The 26,025-nt window shown below is 33.0% G+C and overlaps 1 protein-coding gene across 3 annotated transcripts in view; it reads right to left on the bottom strand.

The window, feature by feature from the left end:
* Positions 1–26,025, bottom strand: part of LOC139487492 (leucine-rich repeat serine/threonine-protein kinase 1-like) — a 203,550-nt gene that overhangs the window by 34,346 nt on the left and 143,179 nt on the right. For 2 of the 3 annotated variants that reach the window (XM_071272337.1, XM_071272340.1), the window contains exons 1-12: positions 24,891–25,002; positions 23,603–23,798; positions 22,876–22,916; positions 22,129–22,294; positions 21,597–21,632; positions 19,654–19,771; positions 15,932–16,076; positions 11,946–13,624; positions 11,313–11,541; positions 7,188–7,355; positions 1,259–1,407; positions 709–820 (exon numbers count right to left, since the gene is read on the bottom strand). In XM_071272337.1, the coding sequence (XP_071128438.1) occupies positions 709–820; positions 1,259–1,407; positions 7,188–7,355; positions 11,313–11,541; positions 11,946–13,624; positions 15,932–16,076; positions 19,654–19,771; positions 21,597–21,632; positions 22,129–22,294; positions 22,876–22,916; positions 23,603–23,792 (3,033 nt within the window). In that variant the 5' untranslated portion in view covers positions 23,793–23,798; positions 24,891–25,002. Of the gene's footprint in view, positions 1–708; positions 821–1,258; positions 1,408–7,187; positions 7,356–11,312; positions 11,542–11,945; positions 13,625–15,931; positions 16,077–19,653; positions 19,772–21,596; positions 21,633–22,128; positions 22,295–22,875; positions 22,917–23,602; positions 23,799–24,890; positions 25,003–26,025 lie in introns of those variants that run through there. The other variant, XM_071272339.1, reaches the window with a different exon arrangement.

Raw genomic sequence — 26,025 nt, 5'->3', positions numbered from 1 at the left:
ATCGGTAGTTTTACTGTCGCAAATACCTGTTTACCTGTCTCCACTCCACGTCGCCAGGTAACTAAATTTGCGACAGTAAAACTACCGATGGACGTCCTTAAAGCTTCAAATACAATACAGTTATCTCTTAATTCTTAAATTAAAATATCTATGTAATGTAATGTAAAACATGGGGCTAAAAATTAAGAAATCTTATTTCATGCTTAGTTCATGGTGAGATAAAATGTTCTTGCAACAACTCTCGTCCTTAAAAACTACAGTTATTTCTGGAAACATCAATATCTCAATACTGTTATAAAAGTGTTGAAATTTGCTATTTTTGAGGGTCATTTTCTTTTATGATTCTTGTATTCAATAAATCCTGATTATTTTATTCCCAACTTTTTATGTTAAGTAAAACTCTGAATTTTATGAAGATTGCTTGTGTAAGTCACACAAAAACTCATCTACTAATAATCTAGGGAACATCTTACCATTACAATTATGACTGGGATAAAACAGGTGAACACTGACATTCATATGATTAGTATCATTATAAATATAATGATAATTATAAGAAGTAATAATTTATAAACATGCTAATTGCTTATTCATTTTCACAAAAATTTTGATATCACACACATCTTTTAAATCAAATACTTTTTTTTTTTAAATCAAACTTCTCATCAGTTTTTGTGGTGTTAAAATTTATTAGATAACTTTACTTACAGTAGCTTTTTTAGCAGTTTTACGATTCCGACTAATTTCACTGAGCAGAGTTGTCTTTCCTATCTTCTCTACTCCGACCAGCATGAGGTTCATACAGTTATACTCTACTGAACTAAAACAACACAAAATATTTGTATTAGAAGATATTTGTACTTAAAAAAAAATTGTATGGCAAAAATGACATAAACTTTACATTTTCTTATTCTGGTATCAAGAGTATGCTGAATATTAGCTGCACATCTAAGCATTGTATAAACAGAAACTATACTTTAGAATAATTAATGAGCACAAAATTATAAATTTGTCAACAACCATTCATGTCAGATGCTAGTAGTTGCTGCTGAACATAAATCTCCTTTTCCGTTTTTTTTATTAACCTGTCTATTCTTTATATAAAAATAAGAAGATATGGAATGATTGTTAATTGCCTATATTTTTCTTGTCAACTGATTGAAGTGTATTGTTTTTTTTATTCTTCCTAATAAACCTGCTAATCAGTAATAGCAAGTAAATACAAAATGTATTGTTGGCCCTTGATCTATATACTTACTCTTCTAAGACAGACAGCAAAAATCCTAAAATATCCCTCGTCCTGAAGTTTGCCTTTTTACTTATGATATCCTGGATATGACCCTCCAAGGGACATAACTCTATCTCTATGGTCAAGAGATTCTTCAGACGACCTAGTTGAGGTGGTAGCTATAATAGATAACAAGGTTTAATAGAAGAATATAAACTAACCTACATTTGCATATAATGAAGTTATTCAAAAAATACATGAACACAAAAACTATCTTTTTTTTAGAAATTGTAACAACATAAACTTTTCTCTCATTTCTCTTCAAAAGAATGGTGCAAAAATGGCTTTATGTAGCCTTCTTGTTACTGAAAAGAAAGTTATTTCGATAGTGAATTACGATTTTTTAATTATTCAATCCTGAAGAATTATATAAATTTTATTAATTTAATGAATAGGATGATATGAACTTGACATTCACATGTGAATGTTGACCTCTAGATGTCTTTTGAAATCTTACACTATGGATCTAAAATTGCAATTTTACTCACAGTTTATATAACAAATTAAGATATAGTATCCTTATTTAACAAAACTAATTAAGAAACGAAACTTATACACATTTAATTATGCCCCATTTATGGCCATTATGTTTTCTGGTCTGTGCGTAGTTTGTTCGTTCATCTGTCCGTTTGTTCGTCTGTTGGTTTGTCTGTCTGTTCGCCTTCAGGTTCAAATTTCTTGTTCAAGGTAGTTTTAAATGAAATTTAAGCCAATCAACTTGAAACTTAGTACACATGATCCCTGTGATATGATCTTTCTAATTTTAATGCCAAATTATAATTTTTATCCAATTTTCACTGTCCACTGAATATAGAAAATGACAGTGCGGATGGGGCATCGGTGTACAATGGAAATGTTGACACTTCCTACCTCTTATGTGATAATGTTAGGTCTTTACTCAATCCCTACCTCTCTAATACTAGATTTAGACCAACACAATCGTTTAAGACTGTTGAGACCCCTGCCTCTAATGTGATTATGTTAGGTCTTTACTCAATCCCTACCTCTCTAATACTAGACTTAGACAAACACAATCTTTTCAAACTGCTAAGATCCCCTAGATCAATTGGGAGTTCTGTCAGGTCTTTACTCAATCCCTACCTCTCAAATACTAGATTTAGACAAACACAATCTTTTCAGACTGTTTAGATCCCCTAGATCAATTGGGAGTTCTGTCAGGTCTTTACTCAATCCCTACCTCTCTAATACTAGACTTAGACAAACTCAATTTTTTCAAACTGCTAAGATCTCCTAGATCAATTGGTAGTTCTGTCAGGTCTTTACTCAATCCCTACCTCTCTAATACTAGATTTAGACCAACACAATCGTTTAAGACTGTTGAGACCCCTGCCTCTAATGTTATTATGTTAGGTCTTTACTCAATCCCTACCTCTCTAATACTAGACTTAGACAAACACAATCTTTTCAAACTGTTAAGATCCCCTAGATCAATTGGAAGTTCTGTCAGGTCTTTACTCAATCCCTACCTCTCTAATACTAGATTTAGACAAACACAATCTTTTCAGACTGCTAAGATCCCTGCCTCTAATGTGATTATGTTAGGTCTTTACTCAATCCCTACCTCTCTAATACTAGACTTAGACAAACACAATCTTTTCAGACTGCTAAGATCCCCTAGATCAATTGGGAGTTCTGTCAGGTCTTTACTCAATCCCTACCTCTCTAATACTAGACTTAGACAAACACAATCTTTTCAGACTGCTAAGATCCCCTAGATCAATTGGGAGTTCTGTCAGGTGTTTACTCAATCCCTACCTCTCTAATACTAGATTTAGACAAACACAATCTTTTAAGACTGCTAAGATCCCCTAGATCAATTGGGAGTTCTGCCAGGTGTTTACTCAATCCCTACCTCTCTAATACTAGATTTAGACAAACACAATCTTTTAAGACTGCTAAGATCCCCTAGATCAATTGGGAGTTCTGTCAGGTCTTTACTCAATCCCTACCTCTCTAATACTAGACTTAGACAAACACAATCTTTTCAAACTGCTAAGATCTCCTAGATCCATTGGTAGTTCTGTTAGGTGTTTACTCAATCCCTACCTCTCTAATACTAGATTTAGACCAACACAATCGTTTAAGACTGTTGAGACCGGCCCTGCCTCTAATGTGATTATGTAAGGTCTTTACTCAATCCCTACCTCTCTAATACTAGACTTAGACAAACACAATTTTTTCAAACTGTTAAGATCCCCTAGATCAATTGGTAGTTCTGTCAGGTCTTTACTCAATCCCTACCTCTCTAATACTAGATTTAGACAAACACAATCTTTTCAGACTGCTAAGATCCCTGCCTCTAATGTGATTATGTTAGGTCTTTACTCAATCCCTACCTCTCTAATACTAGACTTAGACAAACACAATCTTTTCAGACTGCCAAGATCCCCTAGATCAATTGGTAGTTCTGTCAGGTCTTTACTCATTCCCTACCTCTCTAATACTAGATTTAGACAAACGCAATCGTTTAAGACTGTTGAGACCCCTGCCTCTTATGTGATTATGTTAGGTCTTTACTCAATCCCTACCTCTCTAATACTAGACTTAGACAAACACAATCTTTTCAAACTGTTAAGATCCCCTAGATCCATTGGTAGTTCTGTTAGGTGTTTACTCAATCCCTACCTCTCTAATACTAGACTTAGACAAACACAATCTTTTAAGACTGCTAAGATCCCCTAGATCAAATGGTAGTTCTGTTAGGTCTTTACTCAATCCCTACCTCTCTAATACTAGACTTAGACAAACACAATCTTTTAAGACTGCTAAGATCCCCTAGATCAATTGGTAGTTCTGTTAGGTCTTTACTCAATCCCTACCTCTCTAATACTAGACTTAGACAAACACAATCTTTTCAGACTGCTAAGATCCCCTAGATCAATTGGGAGTTCTGTCAGGTCTTTACTCAATCCCTACCTCTCTAATACTAGACTTAGACAAACACAATCTTTTCAGACTGCTAAGATCCCCTAGATCAATTGGGAGTTCTGTCAGGTGTTTACTCAATCCCTACCTCTCTAATACTAGATTTAGACAAACACAATCTTTTAAGACTGCTAAGATCCCCTAGATCAATTGGGAGTTCTGCCAGGTGTTTACTCAATCCCTACCTCTCTAATACTAGATTTAGACAAACACAATCTTTTAAGACTGCTAAGATCCCCTAGATCAATTGGGAGTTCTGTCAGGTCTTTACTCAATCCCTACCTCTCTAATACTAGACCTAGACAAACACAATCTTTTCAAACTGCTAAGATCTCCTAGATCCATTGGTAGTTCTGTTAGGTGTTTACTCAATCCCTACCTCTCTAATACTAGATTTAGACCAACACAATCGTTTAAGACTGTTGAGACCCCTGCCTCTAATGTGATTATGTTAGGTCTTTACTCAATCCCTACCTCTCTAATACTAGACTTAGACAAACACAATCTTTTCAAACTGTTAAGATCCCCTAGATCAATTGGTAGTTCTGTCAGGTGTTTACTCAATCCCTACCTCTCTAATACTAGATTTGACAAACACAATCTTTTAAGACTACTAAGATCCCTAGATCCTTTGGTAGTTCTGTTAGGTCTTTACTCAATCCCTACCTCTCTAATACTAGATTTAGACAAACACAATTTTTTCAGACTGCTAAGATCCCCTAGATCAATTGGGAGTTTTGTCAGGTCTTTACTCAATCCCTACCTCTCTAATACTAGATTTAGACAAACACAATCTTTTCAGACTGCTAAGATCCCCTAGATCAATTGGTAGTTCTGTCAGGTCTTTACTCAATCCCTACCTCTCTAATACTAGATTTAGACAAACACAATCTTTTCAGACTGCTAAGATCCCCTAGATCAATTTGTAGTTCTGTTAGGTGTTTACTCAATCCCTACCTCTCTAATACTAGATTTAGACAAACACAATCTTTTCAGACTGCTAAGATCCCCTAGATCAATTGGTAGTTCTGACAGGTGTTTACTCAATCCCTACCTCTCTAATACTAGATTTAGACAAACACAATCTTTTCAGACTGCTAAGATCCCCTAGATCAATTGGTAGTTCTGTCAGGTGTTTACTCAATCCCTACCTCTCTAATACTAGATTTAGACAAACACAATCTTTTCAGACTGCTAAGATCCCCTAGATCAATTGGTAGTTCTGTCAGGTGTTTACTCAATCCCTACCTCTCTAATACTAGACCTAGACAAACACAATCTTTTCAAACTGCTAAGATCTCCTAGATCCATTGGTAGTTCTGTTAGGTGTTTACTCAATCCCTACCTCTCTAATACTAGATTTAGACCAACACAATCGTTTAAGACTGTTGAGACCCCTGCCTCTAATGTGATTATGTTAGGTCTTTACTCAATCCCTACCTCTCTAATACTAGACTTAGACAAACACAATCTTTTCAAACTGTTAAGATCCCCTAGATCAATTGGTAGTTCTGTCAGGTGTTTACTCAATCCCTACCTCTCTAATACTAGATATGACAAACACAATCTTTTAAGACTACTAAGATCCCTAGATCCTTTGGTAGTTCTGTTAGGTGTTTACTCAATCCCTACCTCTCTAATACTAGATTTAGACAAACACAATTTTTTCAGACTGCTAAGATCCCCTAGATCAATTGGGAGTTTTGTCGGGTCTTTACTCAATCCCTACCTCTCTAATACTAGATTTAGACAAACACAATCTTTTCAGACTGCTAAGATCCCCTAGATCAATTGGTAGTTCTGTCAGGTCTTTACTCAATCCCTACCTCTCTAATACTAGACTTAGACAAACACAATCGTTTAAGACTACTAAGATCCCCTAGATCCATTGGTAGTTCTGTCAGGTGTTTACTCAATCCCTACCTCTCTAATACTAGACTTAGACAAACACAATCGTTTTAGACTGCTAAGATCCCCTAGATCCATTGGGAGTTCTGTCAGGTGTTTACTCAATCCCTACCTCTCTAATACTAGATTTAGACAAACACAATCGTTTAAGACTACTAAGATCCCCTAGATCAATTGGTAGTTCTGACAGGTGTTTACTCAATCCCTACCGCTCTAATACTAGATTTAGACAAACACAATCGTTTCAGACTGCTAAGATCCCCTAGATCAATTGGTAGTTCTGACAGGTGTTTACTCAATCCCTACCTCTCTAATACTAGACTTAGACAAACACAATCTTTTCAGACTGCTAAGATCCCCTAGATCAATTGGAAGTTCTGACAGTTGTTTACTCAATCCCTACCTCTCTAATACTAGATTTAGACCAACACAATCGTTTCAGACTGCTAAGATCCCCTAGATCAATTGGTAGTTCTGACAGGTGTTTACTGATCAATCCCTACCTCTCTAATACTAGATTTAGACAAACACAATCGTTTAAGACTGCTAAGATCCCCTACCTCTCTAATACTAGATTTAGACAAACACAATCGCTTCAGACTGCTAAGATCCCCTAGATCCATTGGTAGTTCTGTCAGGTGTTTACTCAATCCCTACCTCTCTAATACTAGACTTAGACAAACACAATCGTTTTAGACTGCTAAGATCCCCTAGATCCATTGGTAGTTCTGTCAGGTGTTTACTCAATCCCTACCTCTCTAATACTAGACTTAGACAAACACAATCGTTTTAGACTGCTAAGATCCCCTAGATCCATTGGGAGGTCTGTCAGGTGTTTACTCAATCCCTACCTCTCTAATACTAGATTTAGACAAACACAATCGTTTAAGACTACTAAGATCCCCTAGATCAATTGGTAGTTCTGACAGGTGTTTACTCAATCTCTACCTCTCTAATACTAGATTTAGACAAACACAATCGTTTCAGACTACTAAGATCCCCTAGATCCATTGGTAGTTCTGTCAGGTGTTTACTCAATCCCTACCTCTCTAATACTAGATTTAGACAAACACAATCGTTTAAGACTGCTAAGATCCCCTAGATCCATTGGTAGTTCTGTTAGGTGTTTATTGTAACTCAGATCCAAACTCGTCAGATTGGGAAATAATAATCTCTTGGTCTTCTCATCCTTAGCTATTGTCAGAGATTTCATCTAGAAAATAAAAATAACATAAAGTATATCTGTATTTAATATAGAATTTCTGTAAATACCATTATATGCAGTATATCTGTATTTGATATAGAATTTCTGTAAATACCATTATATACAGTATATCTGTATTTGATATAGAATTTCTGTAAATACCATTATATGCAGTATATCTGTATTTGATATAGAATTTCTGTAAATACCATTATATGCAGTATATCTGTATTTGATATAGAATTTCTGTAAATACCATTATATACAGTATATCTGTATTTGATATAGAATTTCTGTAAATACCATTATATGCAGTATATCTGTATTTGATATAGAATTTCTGTAAATACCATTATATGCAGTATATCTGTATTTGATATAGAATTTCTGTAAATACCATTTGTTGTAAATGTGTATATTGGTTATTTCCAAGTAAAGGAATATTGTTATTATTGTATTAAGAGAGTTTATATAAGTTGTCAGAAGTTATTTCTAGTATTTAGTATATTGAAAGTAATTTTTATGTTATTAGCTGTATCGATGACGTCGTATATGGCGCAACTTTGTCATGTATTGTTCAGAACGTTACCGTTGGGTCAATATTTTAAGCGTGAACCCAAAAGTATACATTTATGAGTTCTTAACTGGAAGGATTAATATGTCTAGATATGTTTATTTATAAGTCATTAGAGTGTTTTATTATAAGCATTTTGAGTCGAGGACTCCTATATTTTATGTAAGTGTTTTACGTTGTTTTTCTTCCTGCTTAGAATATTTACTTCCGGTAATTTGAAATAAATACGAGTGCAACGTCACATTTGTCAGTCTTTGCTGTGTTTACTTTTGGCTTGCAGCAAGGCTCATCCTAGAGGTAAGAAGCAGCGCATTAGCTGTATGCCTCGCATTTTATATTACAAGTAAGGGTTATAATTTAGAGGTAAGAAGCAGCGCAGATAGCTGTATGCCTTGCATATTTATTTATATTGTCAAGTTAATCCCGGTTGGTCCGTACGAAAATACAAGTAAAAGACTATTATTTTAGTAGCTCCGCCCGTATGTAAATTATATATATCATTGTTGGAATATTGTACTTGTATGGAAGTATATCGGCTGTTAATAAAAGTATCATTTTTACTATTGACTAGTTATTCACGCTACCAATGATGAGAGAGAACAGACAACAGATTTGACGACCGTATTTATTTATTACCCCGTGCATTTACTAGTTTTATGAGATATTCGTATTTGCTGGCTTTATAACTATATCAAAACATAGCAAGAAGCAGAAATTACGACACCATTATATGCAGTATATCTGTATTTGATATAGAATTTCTGTAAATACCATTATATGCAGTATATCTGTATTTGATATAGAATTTCTGTAAATACCATTATATGCAGTATATCTGTATTTGATATAGAATTTCTGTAATTATAGATTATTACATGGCATTTTTCATATTGCCCTGGTATCAGCCCTAGACTCCCATATCAAGCCAGAGGGCTTTAGCCCGAGGGCTTGATATGGGTCGTGGGCTGATACCAGGGACCATATGAAAAATGACATGTAATAGTCTATTTATCACATATTTTTAAGCAAGAGAAAACAAATAGCTTACACCAAATTATGTTTGATATTTCATTAAAAATCAAAAAGATATTTAACGAAAATAAAATAAAAAATGTATCACTGTGAGTTTAAAAAAGTTCGTATCACAGTAGGTAAACAACGTTTTGTGAAAAGTTTCAGAAATGATTAACAATAAATATATTAATTCTAAGAATTGCAAATATTAAACGACTTTAAAATGTTACATTACAAATGTTAAAAATGCTTAAGAAGAATCCTATATCGCTACTCATTCCAGTGTGGCGTCATATATTTTATAAATTCTTTATGACGTCAAAATTTTACGGGAACTTTTGTGATTTTCACTGTTGATTTCTACTTTTTTCTTCTACAGCAGATTCGTAACTTTCTAAATTTCTTTTCATTGTGTTCAACTTGTTTACAAATAGTCTTTGATTGACAGTTTACCGGAAGTTAAACTCGGGGGCTTGATATGGATTTCGAGGGCTGATATCGATATCTGCCCCGAGGGCTGATAACCAACCTTGACTTCCGGCTATTATTGGCCATGCAAAAACGTACATATCAGTACAAAATATGTGATAAATACCATTATATACAGTATATCTGTATTTGATATAGAATTTCTGTAAATACCATTATATGCAGTATATCTGTATTTGATATAGAATTTCTGTAAATACCATTATATACAGTATATCTGTATTTGATATAGAATTTCTGTAAATACCATTATATGCAGTATATCTGTATTTGATATAGAATTTCTGTAAATACCATTATATACAGTATATCTGTATTTGATATAGAATTTCTGTAAATACCATTATGTACAGTATATCTGTATTTGATATAGAATTTCTGTAAATACCATTATATGCAGTATATCTGTATTTAATATAGAATTTCTGTAAATACCATTATATACAGCGGAAGTCATTACAATATTGTGCATCCTAAAGGTAAATAAGGCCGTCTTTTTTATACATAAATAAGGCTGTTAGTTTTCTCGTTTGAATTGTTTTACATTGTCATTTCGAGGCCTTTTATAGCTTACTATGTGGTATGGGCTTTGCTCATTGTTGAAGGATGTACGGTGACCTATAGTTGTTAATTTATGTGTCATTTTGGTCTCTCGTGAAGAGTTGTCTCATTTGCAATCATACCACATCTTCTTTTTTACATAAACTAACTGTCACTCAACCAAAATCTCTGAGCAAGTAGCTCAAAATCCCTATCTCATTACATAGGTCAAATACTCAATAAGGGCTAAAATTTCCTGAGGCAATACCTTTAAATTACTAGCAGAATTTTGAACACATATAGCTTAACTTTGGACTACTCCCCGATATCCTGAACCATTAAATAAATCTATAAATAAAACTACACATAGACAGGGATTCTTGTTATATGACTGATTAATTGAATTGATAAAAGACAACTTCATATACAGAATGTTTTCAAAAGTAGAGGGGAGAATGTTATGTTCATTGCTTGGAAACCTGGAAGATGTCTGGTGCCTTATAGCATTTGATAATTACAAAAGATTTTCCTTTATAAGATATTATACGCTGTAAATAGTTTCAATCCAAAATATTAAGTGACATTTTTATTTTTAAAAGTTGATTAATCCTTCTTTTATCTAAAGTTTAATTAAACTGTATACAGCAGTATGCACGGTTAGCCACTAGTCCGATGCCCCAGACTAGTAAAATTTTATTCAGACTAGTTAGTGAGTTTTAACAAAACATTGTTTGGACAAATAAGAAAAATGTCTTTATATTGGTCTTCGGACTAGTACATGTAGTTGAAAAGTTTTTGGTGCAGACTGATACAGTTTAAACAGCAATTAATTTTCATAACAAAGAGACAAAAGCAGAGGCAGAATTTACAATTTTAAGATAGCTGACACATCATTATATCTATATATAGATTCTACTACTGTATTGAGAGTGATAATTATAAACTTGAGACAGGTAAATTTTTCGATTTAAAAGGTGAGGTAAATATTTAAAATTTGATTGTCGAGAATGGACAAATATCGTATTACACAACATTTGGTGGTGGATTCTGTTTCTAAAATGATTTTTTTTAACTATATACAGACCAATTCAATTCTTCCTTTCAAATAATTTGCAAAAAGATGTATTTTTTCTATGTGATGTCACCAGCCATGGTTGCCTTTATTCAAGACGTAACAAAAAGACATTTGAGGAAAGCAAGAAAATTTGACGTAATCATTGAATTTTGACCAAAGAAAAACTGAGATCAAAGAAACCACACTTTGATTAAATAAAAATATTAACACAAGATCAGGCAAAGGATAAATTCTGTAAGAATTAGAGATACATATATCTCATAAAAAAACTTACACTATTAGTTGAGCTATTTTTCCTGAATGATTTCTCTGTTGTTAATGATAAATCTTCCAAGCCTGTCTTGGTGACTATGACAGATTTCAGTTGATCATTATAACTCAGATTCAATGTGTCCAGCTGTTCCAGTATAGTGTGCATCTGATGCTGACAACCAGTCATTGAATGGTGAGAAAATGAGGCGAATGATCTGGTAGTGGGACTACCCCTCGATGATGGTCGTGACCTACAATTATACATCATACAATATTAATTCTTTAACAAAAATGCATAGACATAGACAATACGATAGTTATGAATTTCTAGTAGACAAAGAAGTATAAAACATAGAAAGTGATGTTGATAGTTCTACTTAAGAATTAAAACTTGTAAAAATACCATGTTGTCTTCTCATAAAAAAGTGCAAACATGAACACTTTCACTTATAAATAAAGAGTATAATCCTTTCAAGATTGTTAGGAAGAACTTAAAACTAGGACAAAATTTATATTACACCTCGCAATGGATGATATAACAAAATTTGTTAAAAAATTCCACTTTTTTTCCAAAAAGTAACATAAGCATTTTCTGGCAGACTGACAAATGATACTTCAAGGATAAAGAATTAATGATATTAAAATGTATACCAACCCTTGTGAGACTTTAGAACTATAACATGTTACATAATCCTTGCTGTAGAACTGGAACTGTGTTGTATCTTGAATTCTATTACTACTCAGGTCTAACGTCTTCAGATGCTGGGGGTAGCTACTGATCATTCCCACACCCGATATCCAATTATGGGCCAGATTAAGATTTTCCAGGAATGGGGCCACACATGCTAGCCATGACGGAATGTCAGTAAGTTCATTGTGAGAGAGATTCAAATCCTGTAGTCCTGAGTTTTGTCGATCAGCTTTATTTATCATGTCAAATTCTGTCTCCAGGACATTCAGCCATGTAGACCAGACAGTGGAATGCTTTACTTCACTTTCTTGTATGTATGTTCCCGTGTCCACACTTGGCATAGATTGAAGTGTGGAAAGTTTTCGTGGTTTTGAACAAGATTTTCCCTGATTTGGGGGTGGTAACATTACTATCTTATTATCAGCCAGGTTTAATACAATTAATGATTGCATGACCCATACTTCAGGAGATATTTCTCTGAGATAATTGTTAGCCAGAGACAGAACTTTTAACTTCTCAAACTTGAAGATATAATGTGGAAGTTCATCTATGTGATTATGATCCAATCGTAATTCTTGTAAAAAGTCACATTCAGTCTTCACATCCACTCCAAAAGTACTGATCCTATTTCTAGAAACATCTAGGACATGAAGGGATGGCAGACGTAATAAATTGTCGGGAAAGAGTATCCCAAGGTTATTACCAGACACATCAATCTTAGTGATGGCGTAGAGGGCAAACCTACTATTAAATGTCTCCATTGATGGGTTGTGATGGTAACCAATGTATTTCAGATCTTCATCTTCAATAGCAGAAACGTGCTCTAAATCCTGCCATTTAATGTGTACGGCAAACGATGGAAATGTCTTTTTAAAGTTGATATTCATTGATGACACACTGTCGAAACTGTCCTGGTCACCTGACATCTTATCTAAGTACTCCTTTCTCATTCCTGATTTGTTGATCGGAAATTCATTATCCCTTGTTGTACGATACTTCAGTAAGATAGACAGTAACTGAGGATTTTCATGTTTAGCATATTTAAATACTTTTTTATCGTGATCGGTGGCATTGTATTGGAGTAGTTTATCCATTATATAGCTATCCCCAAGCTGACAAGCTATCATGAGAGCCGTTGTCTCTTTACCCTTATCTTTGACCACTGCACTGACATCAGCTTTGGCTTTCAATAGGATTTCTGTGATCTGACCAGACCCTTTCTTTATAGCGATATGTAAAGGCATCAATCCATTATTATTGACGGCATTTATCTTCACAGGACTATATAAACTGACCTGAGATGAACTTGGACTAACAGGCATGGTTTTACGAACAGATACACGTGTCCTTCCCATCTTTCCCTTCCATTTTGGTTTAACATTAAAATCAACAAGATATCTAACAATTTCTACTTCTCCATTTTGACACGCCAAATGTAATACAGTCTGCCCTTCCATATCTATGGCGTTGATGTCTAAGGGGAGGTTATATGTACAATCCTCATCTTCAAACATTTTCATAATTTCTAGAGGGTATTTAAAGTCAAGAATAGTTTTCATGGAGTTAACTTGACCTGACTCAGCACAAATGTGGAGGAGAGATTTACCATTGGGTACTTGTATTCCTATAACATCTGGACAATGCTGTAATATAGAAATAAATATATATAAATGGAAAAGATTGAACATTGTTGGGTACATGAATTCCTATTACATCTGGACAATGCTGTAATAAAGAAATAAATATGTATAAATGGAAGAGATTGAACATTGTTGGGTACATGAATTCCTATTACATTTGGACAATGCTGTAATAAAGAAATAAATATATAAATCAAATTTTGTTTGGCCTGCTATATAGTACATTTTTTTATTTAAACTATTACTATGAAATGCTGCTATATAACCTAGTCCAGATGATTTTTTAAATTCAATGGGTTGTAAAAGTGTTGACAAAAGAGCACTTCCTTCTATTAAAAGATTGCTTAGAGAAACATTCAATATTTATAATTACTTTTTTTTACTAGGATAATGAAAACACGATGTTTGCACTGTTTGTATCACTTTGTTCAGCTTTTGATGAAATTGCATTCCTTGGCTTTGTGATGTCAAAAACTTTTAACCAGCCTAAATAACTATGAACCAAACATATCAACAACATCATTATGAATTAACCCAAGTTGATAAATTTGACCCAAGGTTATCAAGTCATCTTCAAATTTGCTGGTGAAACAAAGAAAACACTTAATTCTACCATGCAAAATACACAATTACAATCTGATAAATCAATTATCAGATTTTCATCATACAGTCGACTCTCATTATGTCGAAGTCAGCCGGACCAGAGAAATATTTCGAGATATACGTAGTTCGACTCAAACGTACACCGGACAATCTAAGGGACACAAATCTTGCTTAGCTTGGTAAAGCTAAAATAAATCCGGGTGAATATGGCAAGGGGATTGATATTTTAGTATCAGATCGATGTATTTGTATGTCACAGTCTTTTATTATTATAATGACATTATTTTTACTTATTCAAATGTTTCAATTAAAAAAACATCCTATGGCTTTTCCAAGAAAATAATTTCCAATCAATAGTTTGTTATTCAGGTCGGTTATAGCTGATTTAAGAAAATTTTGATTTCTATTCATTTTGTTTTATCTCACTCTTTCTTTTCAAAAGAAAATATAACAAGATTAAAGACGTAGTTTTTAGGTTATCATCAACGGAAGCCATAATCCTCACTTTAAACACACCCAAGCCCATTAGTGTAAATCACAAATTAATTGTTTTGTAAACATTTTAAATACTTTTCCATGAACATTAACAATGTATCATTAATTATTTATCAAAATTCTATAAAAGGTAATGTTAGGTAAACACTCATGGAAATAGCATGTCATAAATCAATACAGTGGTCAGTGACCGGAAATTTAATAACACGTGTATTGTCAGATTAACTATTCAATCCATTTAAATGCCGGAGGTTATGTTTTGACAAATGTGTATTAGTTCGTGATAAAAAATGAATTTTGAATGCTTTTGTTAACCTTGGGACTGTAAATTTACTTCGACTCAACCGAAATTTCGACTCATCCAATTTCGACTCATCAGGAGTCGAATTACATACTTTTGTATGGAATAAAGTTCAGGACCATGTGAAAACTTCGACTCATCCGAAATGTGTCAACCGAGACCTATAGTTGTTAATTTCTATGTCATTTGGTTTCTTGTAAGGAGTCTCATTAGCAATCCATGGAAAAGAAGAAAACACTCCAAGTTCTCAATTTTATTCTAATGGAATTTTCATTACTCTAAGTTTTGTGATATTTAAATATCTTTTAAAATACAAAATTTGAAAGATAATTTCCAAAGACTCCGAGTTCTGTCTTCTACAATAACCTTCACAAATCAAGTTTTTCTCTATAATTCTATGGTGTCTTTTGGAGTTCAAATAAGTTCACACAATCAAATCCATTCTGTATATATGTGTATGCTTACTTGTCTTTTTTATTGAGTAAAGCCATTTAAATTGATATCTTAAAGTGTGTCCTTCTATGTTGTAATGTTACACTACTAATTCAGGTTAGGGTGAAGGTTGGTGCCTAGTAAACATTTAAACCTGCTGCATTTTTTTTAACCTATCCTTAGTCAGGAAACTATTGCTCAGTGGTTCTTGTTTGTTGACATGGTTCATCAGTGTTTCTTATTTCTCGTTTTTTATATAGATTAGACTGTTGGTTTCCTGTTTGAATTGTTTTACACAGGTCATTTTGTTGCCCTTTATAGCTTGATATTTGGCTTTGAGCCAAGGCTCTGTGTTGAAGGCTGTACTTTGACCTATAATTGTTTACTTTTTACACATTGTGACTTAGATAGAGAGTTGTCCCATTGGCACTAATACCACACTACCTTATTTCTATATAAACATGTATTTTGAAATATACCTGTTGAAAGAGTTTGATAATATCAGTACTTCCATCCTCACATGCTTTGTGTATAGCAGCGTAACCATTATCAGCTAACACCCGTGGATCTGCTTCATGGTCCAATAAAAACTCAACCATCTCTACATTTTTTTTCTCTGTAGCCCTGATAAAAAAATCAGTCATTTATTTTTATATCAGAGTAAGATTAAATTGTTCCCCCATTGACCTATAACAATTTTGACCTGTGACCTGCATATTTGAAGAAGGTTTGAATATATATACTGTATAAGCACTAATTTTCGTGGGGTTAAAATTTCGTGGTTTTGTATCCAAAAGTAAGTTCGTGGGGATTTAATTTCGTGGTTTTTATGTTGAGAAAACATATTTTAATGTCACTTTCGTAATTGAAAATACTCGATAAAACTAATCTTAACTTTTGCCGTTGGGAAAAATCAATAGTGCATTTAATAGTGACAGTGAGCTGTAATTAAGTTTTGTGAACTTAAATTTTATCATTCATAAATTGTAACAAGAAGTGTAAACATGTCTATTTTAAAATGGATTAAAAGTTCTAAAATACGTGAACCATCCTCCCCAGGATTACCTTCCCCGAGCCGTGCAACCTCCGAGGATGATGCAATAGCAATAACGGCAGCAAATGAAGCGATCAAAAGTTTATCTGATTCCCCAAAAGCTTCACCTTCTAGACCGGGTAAAAGGAAACGAGGAGAATATGGATCATATACGCCTGAAGAACGTGCTAAATTTGCAAAAATTGCAAATGACTTTGGTGTGGCAAAAGCTTCAAGAAAAATATCAAGTGATCTCGGAAAACGTGTGTCGGAAACAACAATTAGGAGTATGAGAGACGAATACCGTAAGAAGATCAAGATAAACCTAGAACAGAGAATTGCATCTGAAATTAAGGAATTGCCTACTAAAATTTGAGGTAGGCCACTGATGTTGGGAGATAAACTTGATGACAGAGTAAAAATGTTTGTGAAAAATTTATGTGCTGCTGGTGGGGTTGTCAATACGACTATAGTTGTTGCTGCCGCCCGTGGCATAGTTAGAGCTGAAAACCGTGCTTTACTTGTTGAAAACGGAGGACATTTAGATGTAAGTCGCGATTATGCAAGATCACTTATGAGGAGAATGAATTTAGTCAAAAGGAAAGGGACAAAAACGGCAAAAAAGTTACCGGTTGATTTTGAAAACTTAAAGGCGGAATATTTGAAAAAAATTACAAAATGTGTTGACGAGTATAATATTCCACATGAACTGGTTATAAACTTTGACCAGACAGGTCTTAAAATGGTTCCTACAAGTGAATGGACATTAGAAGAAAAGGGATCAAAAGATTGTAGTATCGTTGCGTTAGATGATAAAAGAGAAATAACGGGTGTGGTAGGAATTTCCCTGACAGGTGCATTACTTCCGTTTCAATTAATTTACAAGGGTACAACTGATAGATGTCATCCTTCATACACATTTCCTAAAGATTGGAACGTAATGCATTCTGAGAATCACTGGTCTACAAGTGTTACGATGATAGAATACGCGAAATCCGTATTGATACCCTACTTTGACAAAGTTCGTAAAGAAATTAAACGTTCCGGGAGAAGCAAAGGACATGCATTAGCCATATTCGATGTCTTTAAAGCACATCAAGACAAGGTTTTTCTTGCACTGCTTCATAAAAACCGTATTCGTACAGTGTTTGTTCCCCCAAGTACAACAGAAGAGCTTCAACCTTGTGACCGTTCCGTTAACGGGAAATTAAAGTACATTATCAAGCAGAAATTCATCAATTGGTATTCAGATCAAGTGTCTACTCAACTGGAAAAAGGTGTACCTGTTGAAAAAGTAACTGTCGATCTCCGGATTAGTGCAATTAAACCGGCACACGCTAACTGGCTCCTACCCACCTTTGATGTCTTATCAAAGGACGATGATTGTGTCATTAATGGTTTTCGGCTTGCGGGCATTACAGACGCATTAGAATGTTAAATGACACTGATTGACAGCTTTTTGATTTTGATTTATTTCTGTACAAACAAAAGATATTACTGAAAGAAAACATTTAAATATTTTTGTCTAATCAATTAACCTTTTATTTCATTGTATACTTTTATAATTATGTTCACCATTATATAATGTCAAAATGAATTTGTCTGATTAAATAATGTAGATATTTACGTATTTTTGATTTTGACTTGGGGAATTAACAGTTAAATTTTCGTTGGGGTTTTAATTTCGTGGATATTTCTTATCCACGAAATAAACAAAATTAAATCCCCAACGAAAATTTCTGCTTTTACAGTATATATATATATATACATATATATGCGAAAGCAAATTTACAGATCTAACATTGTTGGGTTGATGTTTAGACGAGTTGTATATATATATATATATTTACAGATCTAACATTGTTGGGTTGATTGTTTAGACGAGTTATATATATATATATATATATATATACAACTCGTCTAAACATCAACCCAACAATGTTATAACATTGTTGGGTTGATGTTTAGACGAGTTATATATATATATATATATATAGCAAAAGTAAATAAACACGGTGTACAGAATGTATATAATAATATTTTTAAATTTGCAAACTACATTTCACATCAAATAATAACAGTTCGTTAAAATATTGTCACTAGCGCTTTCATGCCTTCTGGCAATCTTCAGGCGACGTTTTAACAATGTCCTTGACGACACTGCCGTTGGTAACGTTTATTACGTTACAATAACGATAAGGGGAGATAAATTTGAGAGTGGAAAATTTACCGTATATCCGTTCTATAAAATGAACGAATCGAACAAATATAAAAGACTGGCAAAGGAAGCACACTTTATAAAGGACTTTCAGCCAAAATTAAACGGATCTACTTAAACACGTTTGATTTATCTCCCCTTATCGTTATTGTAACGTAATAAACGTTACCAACGGCAGTGTCGTCAAGGACATTGTTAAAACGTCGCCTGAAGATTGCCAGAAGGCATGAAAGCGCTAGTGACAATATTTTAACGAACTGTTATTATTTGATGTGAAATGTAGTTTGCAAATTTAAAAATATTATTATATATATATATATATACAACTCGTCTAAACATTGTTGGGTTGATGTTTAGACGAGTTATATATATATATATATATATATATACAACTCGTCTAAACATCAACCCAACAATGTTAGATCTGTAAATTTGCTTTCGCAAATTTTTGGTTCTTCCCTCGCCGGGATTCGAACCCATGCTACTGTGATATCCTGACACCAAATCGCCTGCACTGCAGCCGTCCCGCTAGACCACACGACCACCTGGGCTCTCAAAAAAAGAGCTTTCGGTGGGCATGTGTTACCTTTCCACGTCAGTTTTAATCTAGCGGCGTACTACAGTACATGATATATAAGGCATGAAGATGTTATTGTTACAGATCAGCTAAATTATCTATAGTAAAGGATCCTACAAATTAATGTAATATACAGTCACAGAAAATAATTATATTCATAAGTACGTCTGATATATATATATATATATATATACAACTCGTATATATATATATACAACCATCATTGCTGGTGATCCAATGGATAGAGTTGTCACAGGCTCAGACGTACTTATATCTATATTTATATATACACAATACAAACAATATTTTTAAAATTCTCTTTTTGTCAGCTTTCTCTCAAATATCATGTAAGTAGACCAGTTCCAGTACTTACATATATAACGGAGTTAGCCCCTTTTCCACAATCTGGTTTACATAGTCTTTTGATTGACTTTTATTTAACACAGTTCTCATGGTGGCTAATTCATCTTCTTGGCAAGCTTCCAGGAAATCTTGAAAAAAACCCAGATTAAAATATACTATAATATTTTTATTGTAAAGTCCAATGGATGCAAGGTTTTGACTGCTATTCATTATTCTGTTTTATTTCTCCCTTATTTCACTCCTCCAAAATTTTTTTTTCTTAACTATATATGGTTAAAGAAAACCCAGAGTATATGGTATAGCATTCACTACAAGATCACATGTAATATAACTTATCATATACTTAGCATTGATATGATAGCTTTTGCATATGTGTAATGAGCGGAAGTACACAAGCCATAATTTCCCGCCCGGGCTGATAACCCATATCAGGTGCATCTCGTGCACAAAACCCATAATAGTGTCTCTCGTGCAAGTTACTTCCGGTGTTTCCGGTATCAGTTGTTTACTTTTCCATTGTGAGGTCAGATGTTTTTTATGACGACGTCAAAATTTACGGGAACTTTTGTGGGGATACTAACAAATGCCATTGACAATTACGAATCATTTTATAGTACAACAAACATGAAGTAGTAATGATTGTAAAACTCTTCCAAATTTTCAATGTTTCAAAATGCCTCTATAGGAAATGTTACCATAAATATATAAGGAGTTAATGATGCTGTTGTTGGACAACTCTAGTATATATTTGATTCATAATTTTAATTTTCTTTATAAAGTGTTTGACTGTTTTAGTTATTGCATTAGTTTATTTGCCTTACATAAAACTATTGTCGGAAGTATATGATAAAGCGATTAATACATGGCCTTTTCCATTTCATCCTGGGTATCATCCTTCGACCCATATCAGCACCTCGACTCCGTCTCAGGCTGATATGGGGGTCTCGGGATGATACCCAGGCTGATATGGAAAAGGCCATGTATTAATCTCTATTTATCACATATTTGTTACGAATACGTTGGGTTTTGCATATGCAATAACCTCAAAATTGCCCGGGGCAAAAAAGACGATATTGATATTGTGCCCTGATTCCAAATGACGTCACGTCATTGCGTCCTTTAAAAGGACACTTTTGTGATACAAAATTTAAAATTTTACCTGTTATGTTTTATTAAATTGTAATAGTTGAACTTTGTGTCTCTATTCTGCAGAACTTAGATATGTGATAAATAGATTATAACATGGCCTTTTCCATATTGGCCCTGGTATCATCCCTCGACCCATATCGGCCCTCGGCTAAAGCCTTGAGGCCGATATGGGAGTCTCGGGATGATACCAGGGCCAATATGGAAAAGGCCATGTTATAATCTATACATATTTAACATATCATACAATCAGACATAAAATTCACCAAACACAAGTAGATACTAACTGAGAAAGAACATATATAAGTAAAGGGGCGGGAGTTAGTATACCAAACTAACTACTGTGTCCTTACTATCTTGTAACAAAGGTAGTATTGGTCAGACACACCTTCGTAAATTTCCTTCAAATCATGACAGCCTAAATTTAGATTAAAAATCTAATTTAAAATTTTAAAACCAATATATAAAAGGACTGTATAGAAATGTTATTACTTAGTTTTAAAAAATCTGTCTTGGTTTAAATAAACATTATCCTGGCCTCTTGTTTAAAAGAGAAACAATGGAGATCCATCACTTTTATTTCTAACTGAATCTTTTTAAAGAGTTTTTTTTTAAATGGGTGATGTTTATCATTTATTATATTTATTTACAACCAAACTTACTCAGGGGAACATAGGAGGTGTTAAAACTAAAATTGCTTTCTTGAATACTCAATAGATATGAAAATTCAGTTTAAGAGTGACCAGATATGTAACAATTTGTTAACACCTTTGTGAGTTTGTTTATAATTCACAGAATCAACTATACCTTGTCCTACAGTGTCCATCTTTTCTTTTCTTCCAACTAAAAAAAAATTAAAAAATAAACATTCCTTTCAAATTCAAACTCATTAATCTTTGGATAATAAAATTTGAAGGTAACATTGTTTGTAATTTCATCGATAGTTAAGAATTTCTTTATTGGTTTTAAGAAGGAAAAAACACCAACATGTATGTAACTTTCAAAATTGATGTCGACTTAAACAGGGAAAGTTTAAAGCATGTACAGAAGTATCCTCTTCTGACTAACTGAAGATAAAAATTCTACGCCAGCACCTATTTGAAACTTAAAAAGTGGAACTTAATTAGTTAAAATTTCTAAATTGAGTAGTCAAAAGATTTTTAACACAGTATCTAATCAATGACGATTTTGCAAAGAAAAACAAATGTAGTAAAGGTACTTTTCTAGTGAGTGTGTCTTTTTGTAAGGGGGAGTTATTGTTCATGGATTGCTGTCTTATTATATACAATTCTTTTAAATAACACTTAATGTATACATTTGTATTTTAGATTAGACATACTTATTTCTGATTTAATCATACATATAAGATCATCACGATCAATATTGTTAGCCAATTCTAAGGGAGTTAATCCAGTAGCATCCTTAATGTTGACATCGACCCCAGATTCTAATAACAACTGAGTTATCTTTTCTTTTCCATCTAAAATAGCCAGATGAAGTGGTGTCTACAAAAAAAGATATATAAAACTAATGAGTAAAGAACCAAGGAGCAAGTTCAGTATGGGACATATTTGGTTTTGAATATTTAGTCTATTGTTTCAAAATAAACAAATGTTTCATGATGATGAAAAAGCATGTACGAAAGTAAAATAGAAAAAAGAAGATGTGGTATGATTGAGCACTATTTGTTTCAAGCATTTCTTGTAAAGCTTGGACAATATTGAAAATTTTTGGACTAAATAGGCCCAATATAGAAATTATGAAATTTTGATAAAAGTTGATACAATCATTAAGATTTAAACAAAATTTCATGAATTTAGGCAGTGTGCTTTGAAAAACTAAATATTCAAGTTAGATTTGTAAGTTATTATAACAAGCATAATGTAACATTTTGAACTATTTATAAATAAATATGATAAATCAAAGTTAACATTGATTCTTGCCAAACTGTAATTTTAGTTGGTATGAAACAAGTTCATATAAATAGACTTTCCTACACAAAATGTGAATATTCCTGAAATCTGATACTTAAAACTAACTGATCTTTAAAAGGTTGTGATAAAGTCCTTTATACTTCCAAACTTACCATACAGTTAAATTGTTCATTAGCGGGGATGTTGGCATCAGCTGAAATATATCAAATATCAATCAAATATTGCTTTTGTCAAACTCCCTTCTTTGAACCTCCTGACTTCCCCATTCCTCATCATTTTTCATTAAGAAAGTGTTGCTCTTAATAGTTTTATGCTAAGTGTTTGTGACCTTTTCCTTATTTACTGTTTTGTAATGTTTTTACTTGTTTTGGTTTTGCCCCTTAATATCGTGGTCATCTTTAAAATAATCAACTACATCTTCAGCAAATGGAGTTTTCGTTAGTAGAAGCCAAATTAATTATGTGTATCAGCGAAAAAATAAATCAATGTAAAAGTATTTAACAAATATAGTATATATATGCCAAAACACATAATAAACAGCGCAGGTGATGTTTCATAGCCTGACCGGTTTCAGTCCATAAGGGACCTTCACCTTCAGCAGTACCAGATACAAAATGAATATAAAATGATATGAAAATCAACCAAGTAGTTGTGACATATGAAATGTACGAAGCATGTTCACTCCAAACACAATAGGTATTGAAGTACATAATTGAACATTGATAAATGAATGTATTAACTTTTTTACAAATTGTGACTTGGATGGAGATGTGTCTCATTGGCACTCATACCACATCTTCTTATATCTATATATTAACTGTAACTTTAATTAAAAGGATTCCTTGATCACAGTTTTAAATGTCTGATCAAGTTTTATACCTCCATATTCCAATAGAATTTGCAAGCATCTGAAGCTATTATTAGAGACGCTGGTATAAATAGCAGTTCTATGGCATCTATCAGTCTTGTTCAGGAAGTTTTGACATTCTCCTTCCAATAAACAGGTCAAAAGGTCATGCTGATTATAGATGGCTGCTTGTATTAATTCTTCTCCAGTAAAGTCAGACATTTATTTCTACAAAACATAAAATTCACACATTAAATCTCAGTAGGATGAGTCATTTTAATATTAAATCATCCAGTAAATGTCTTCACTTGATTAATTTTCATGAAAATTATGACCATGTCCAAAACTACTTTAATACAATATAAATAAGGCAGTAAACATAAAATTCTCACATTAAATCTCAGTATCATTTTCAATCAGTGTGCATTTAATTTGCAATATGGTTATTATGTATTATTATCTAATACATATGTAAATACAATTTAAAAATATTATTTTTCATACTCTTCACTTGTTCTACACGAAATCCCCACATTATCGATAATTTCCGTTTTCATTCCCGATCATTCCTGATTTGAAAGCCTTTTATTAGAAAACCTGATGTGGGTATGCGTAGCCTATACGAATGGCATTGACTGTTTGTACCCCCATGCGGGTACGCACAGACATTGCCTATAAATAAGAACTTGGAAGATCAGGCATGATAGATTGTTTGGATTTAGTTGTTGTTGTATAACTTATGTTAATTTGTCTGTACGTTACATTCTTTTTTTTTTTATTTCAGATACTGTCATACCTAATGCAGAGAAAAATTGAAACACATTGAAAATTCATAAACATGAAATTGCGTTGGATGTGCAGACTTATAAAACACCTTATCACCATGCATCTGATCAACACCATTCGTACGCTACTACTGGACTTGGCAAAGGTTCTGGTAAAAATGTGACGTCATAATACAAAATATCTGATGCCACAATGGAAAAGTGATTGTTGCTTGACATAAAAATATTAAGCAACACAGATTCTAGGGTCAACTGGCGCAGATTTCAATTAACCATTTTTAGATGTATTCAAAAGGGAGAAGGGAATACCAAAGCACATGCAAATGACAATTCATTTCTTCTCATATCTGTATAAATAACTAACATTCAAATCTAGTTAATAAAAGATTGAAACCTTTTATTTTGGTTCTGTTTTTCAGTTGACAGTTGTAAAATTGTCACCCAAAAAATCGAAAAAAACCTGGATTTTTCAAATTTTCAAAGGTATTATTTCCCTGTATGATTTATGTTTAATGTCATGAGAGTTCTGTGTTACCTTCATCTCATTCAAACCTTTCATTCAAACCATTTGATTGCAGAAATCTATTTTTGTTTGTGTTTTCTACAAATCTTGTGACTGCTTTCTGTTTATGAATAAAGACTGGAAGAAACGCGACGTATTCCGAGTAAATAATATAATTTATGTCCAGATGTAATGATTTGGTAAGAATGTTCACCGTTAGAACATTTCTTTGTTGTAATCAAAAGACCCAGAACGTACCAAAACAGCATTTCCGATTCAAACCATTTCTTCAATTGATTACATCAGAAGGTGCAATAATATTTTCGCCTCATTCATTCTTATTTAAAATTTATTAATCAAGTTACAAAAAGATGCAGAAGATAAAAACGGTAAGAAAACGTAACAAAACTTAAATAGTATTCACCCACTAAATAAGTGAATGCACTTAAAAATTACAAGTTTTGAAGTTTACGGCTCAATCCACTCAGCTCATTAAAACAAAAACAACCAAAATAAAAACAAAAACAAAAACAAAACAAAACAAAAACAAAAACAAAAACAAAATCAAAAACAAAATCAAAAACAAAAACAAAACAAAAAACAAAAACAAAAACAAAAACAAAAACAAAAACAAAAACAAACCAAAAACAAAAACAAAAATACAAATACAAACAAAATACAACAACAAAAAAAAAAAAAAAAAAAAAAAACATAACATAACATAACCTAACAAAACAAAACAATAAACATCATTATTGTACAATCCTAAAATCTGCTTAAAAAACAAAAAGACATTTCGTAGGGATGACATTAGGAACAACCACCCTTATGTACCATCTAAAGAAAAGAAGACAAGAGGGTGACCGAAACTGATCTTGCAACAACATGCTTTGCAAAGAAATATATATATATAACTGCTATAATTTGGTAGAAATACACAAAAACCGTTTCATCAAATATCTATTGTCAGATTTTTGTGTCCGAAATTCGTGAGGGTAATTAAGCAGGAAGTTCAATCGTTTCAGCTAACGGTCATCCGAATGAAATCTTGTCAATATGTTGATGATTTACCATCTCACATCAAAGACACAACTGATTATATGAGAAAAGTGTAAGACTTAAATCCTCTTCCTGCCACACTTGTCTCTATGCATGTCACCCCTCTTTA

This window comes from Mytilus edulis, chromosome 9, assembly GCF_963676685.1.
Source record: "Mytilus edulis chromosome 9, xbMytEdul2.2, whole genome shotgun sequence".
NCBI lineage: Eukaryota > Metazoa > Mollusca > Bivalvia > Mytilida > Mytilidae > Mytilus > Mytilus edulis.
This window is presented reverse-complemented; position numbering and strand designations above follow the sequence as displayed.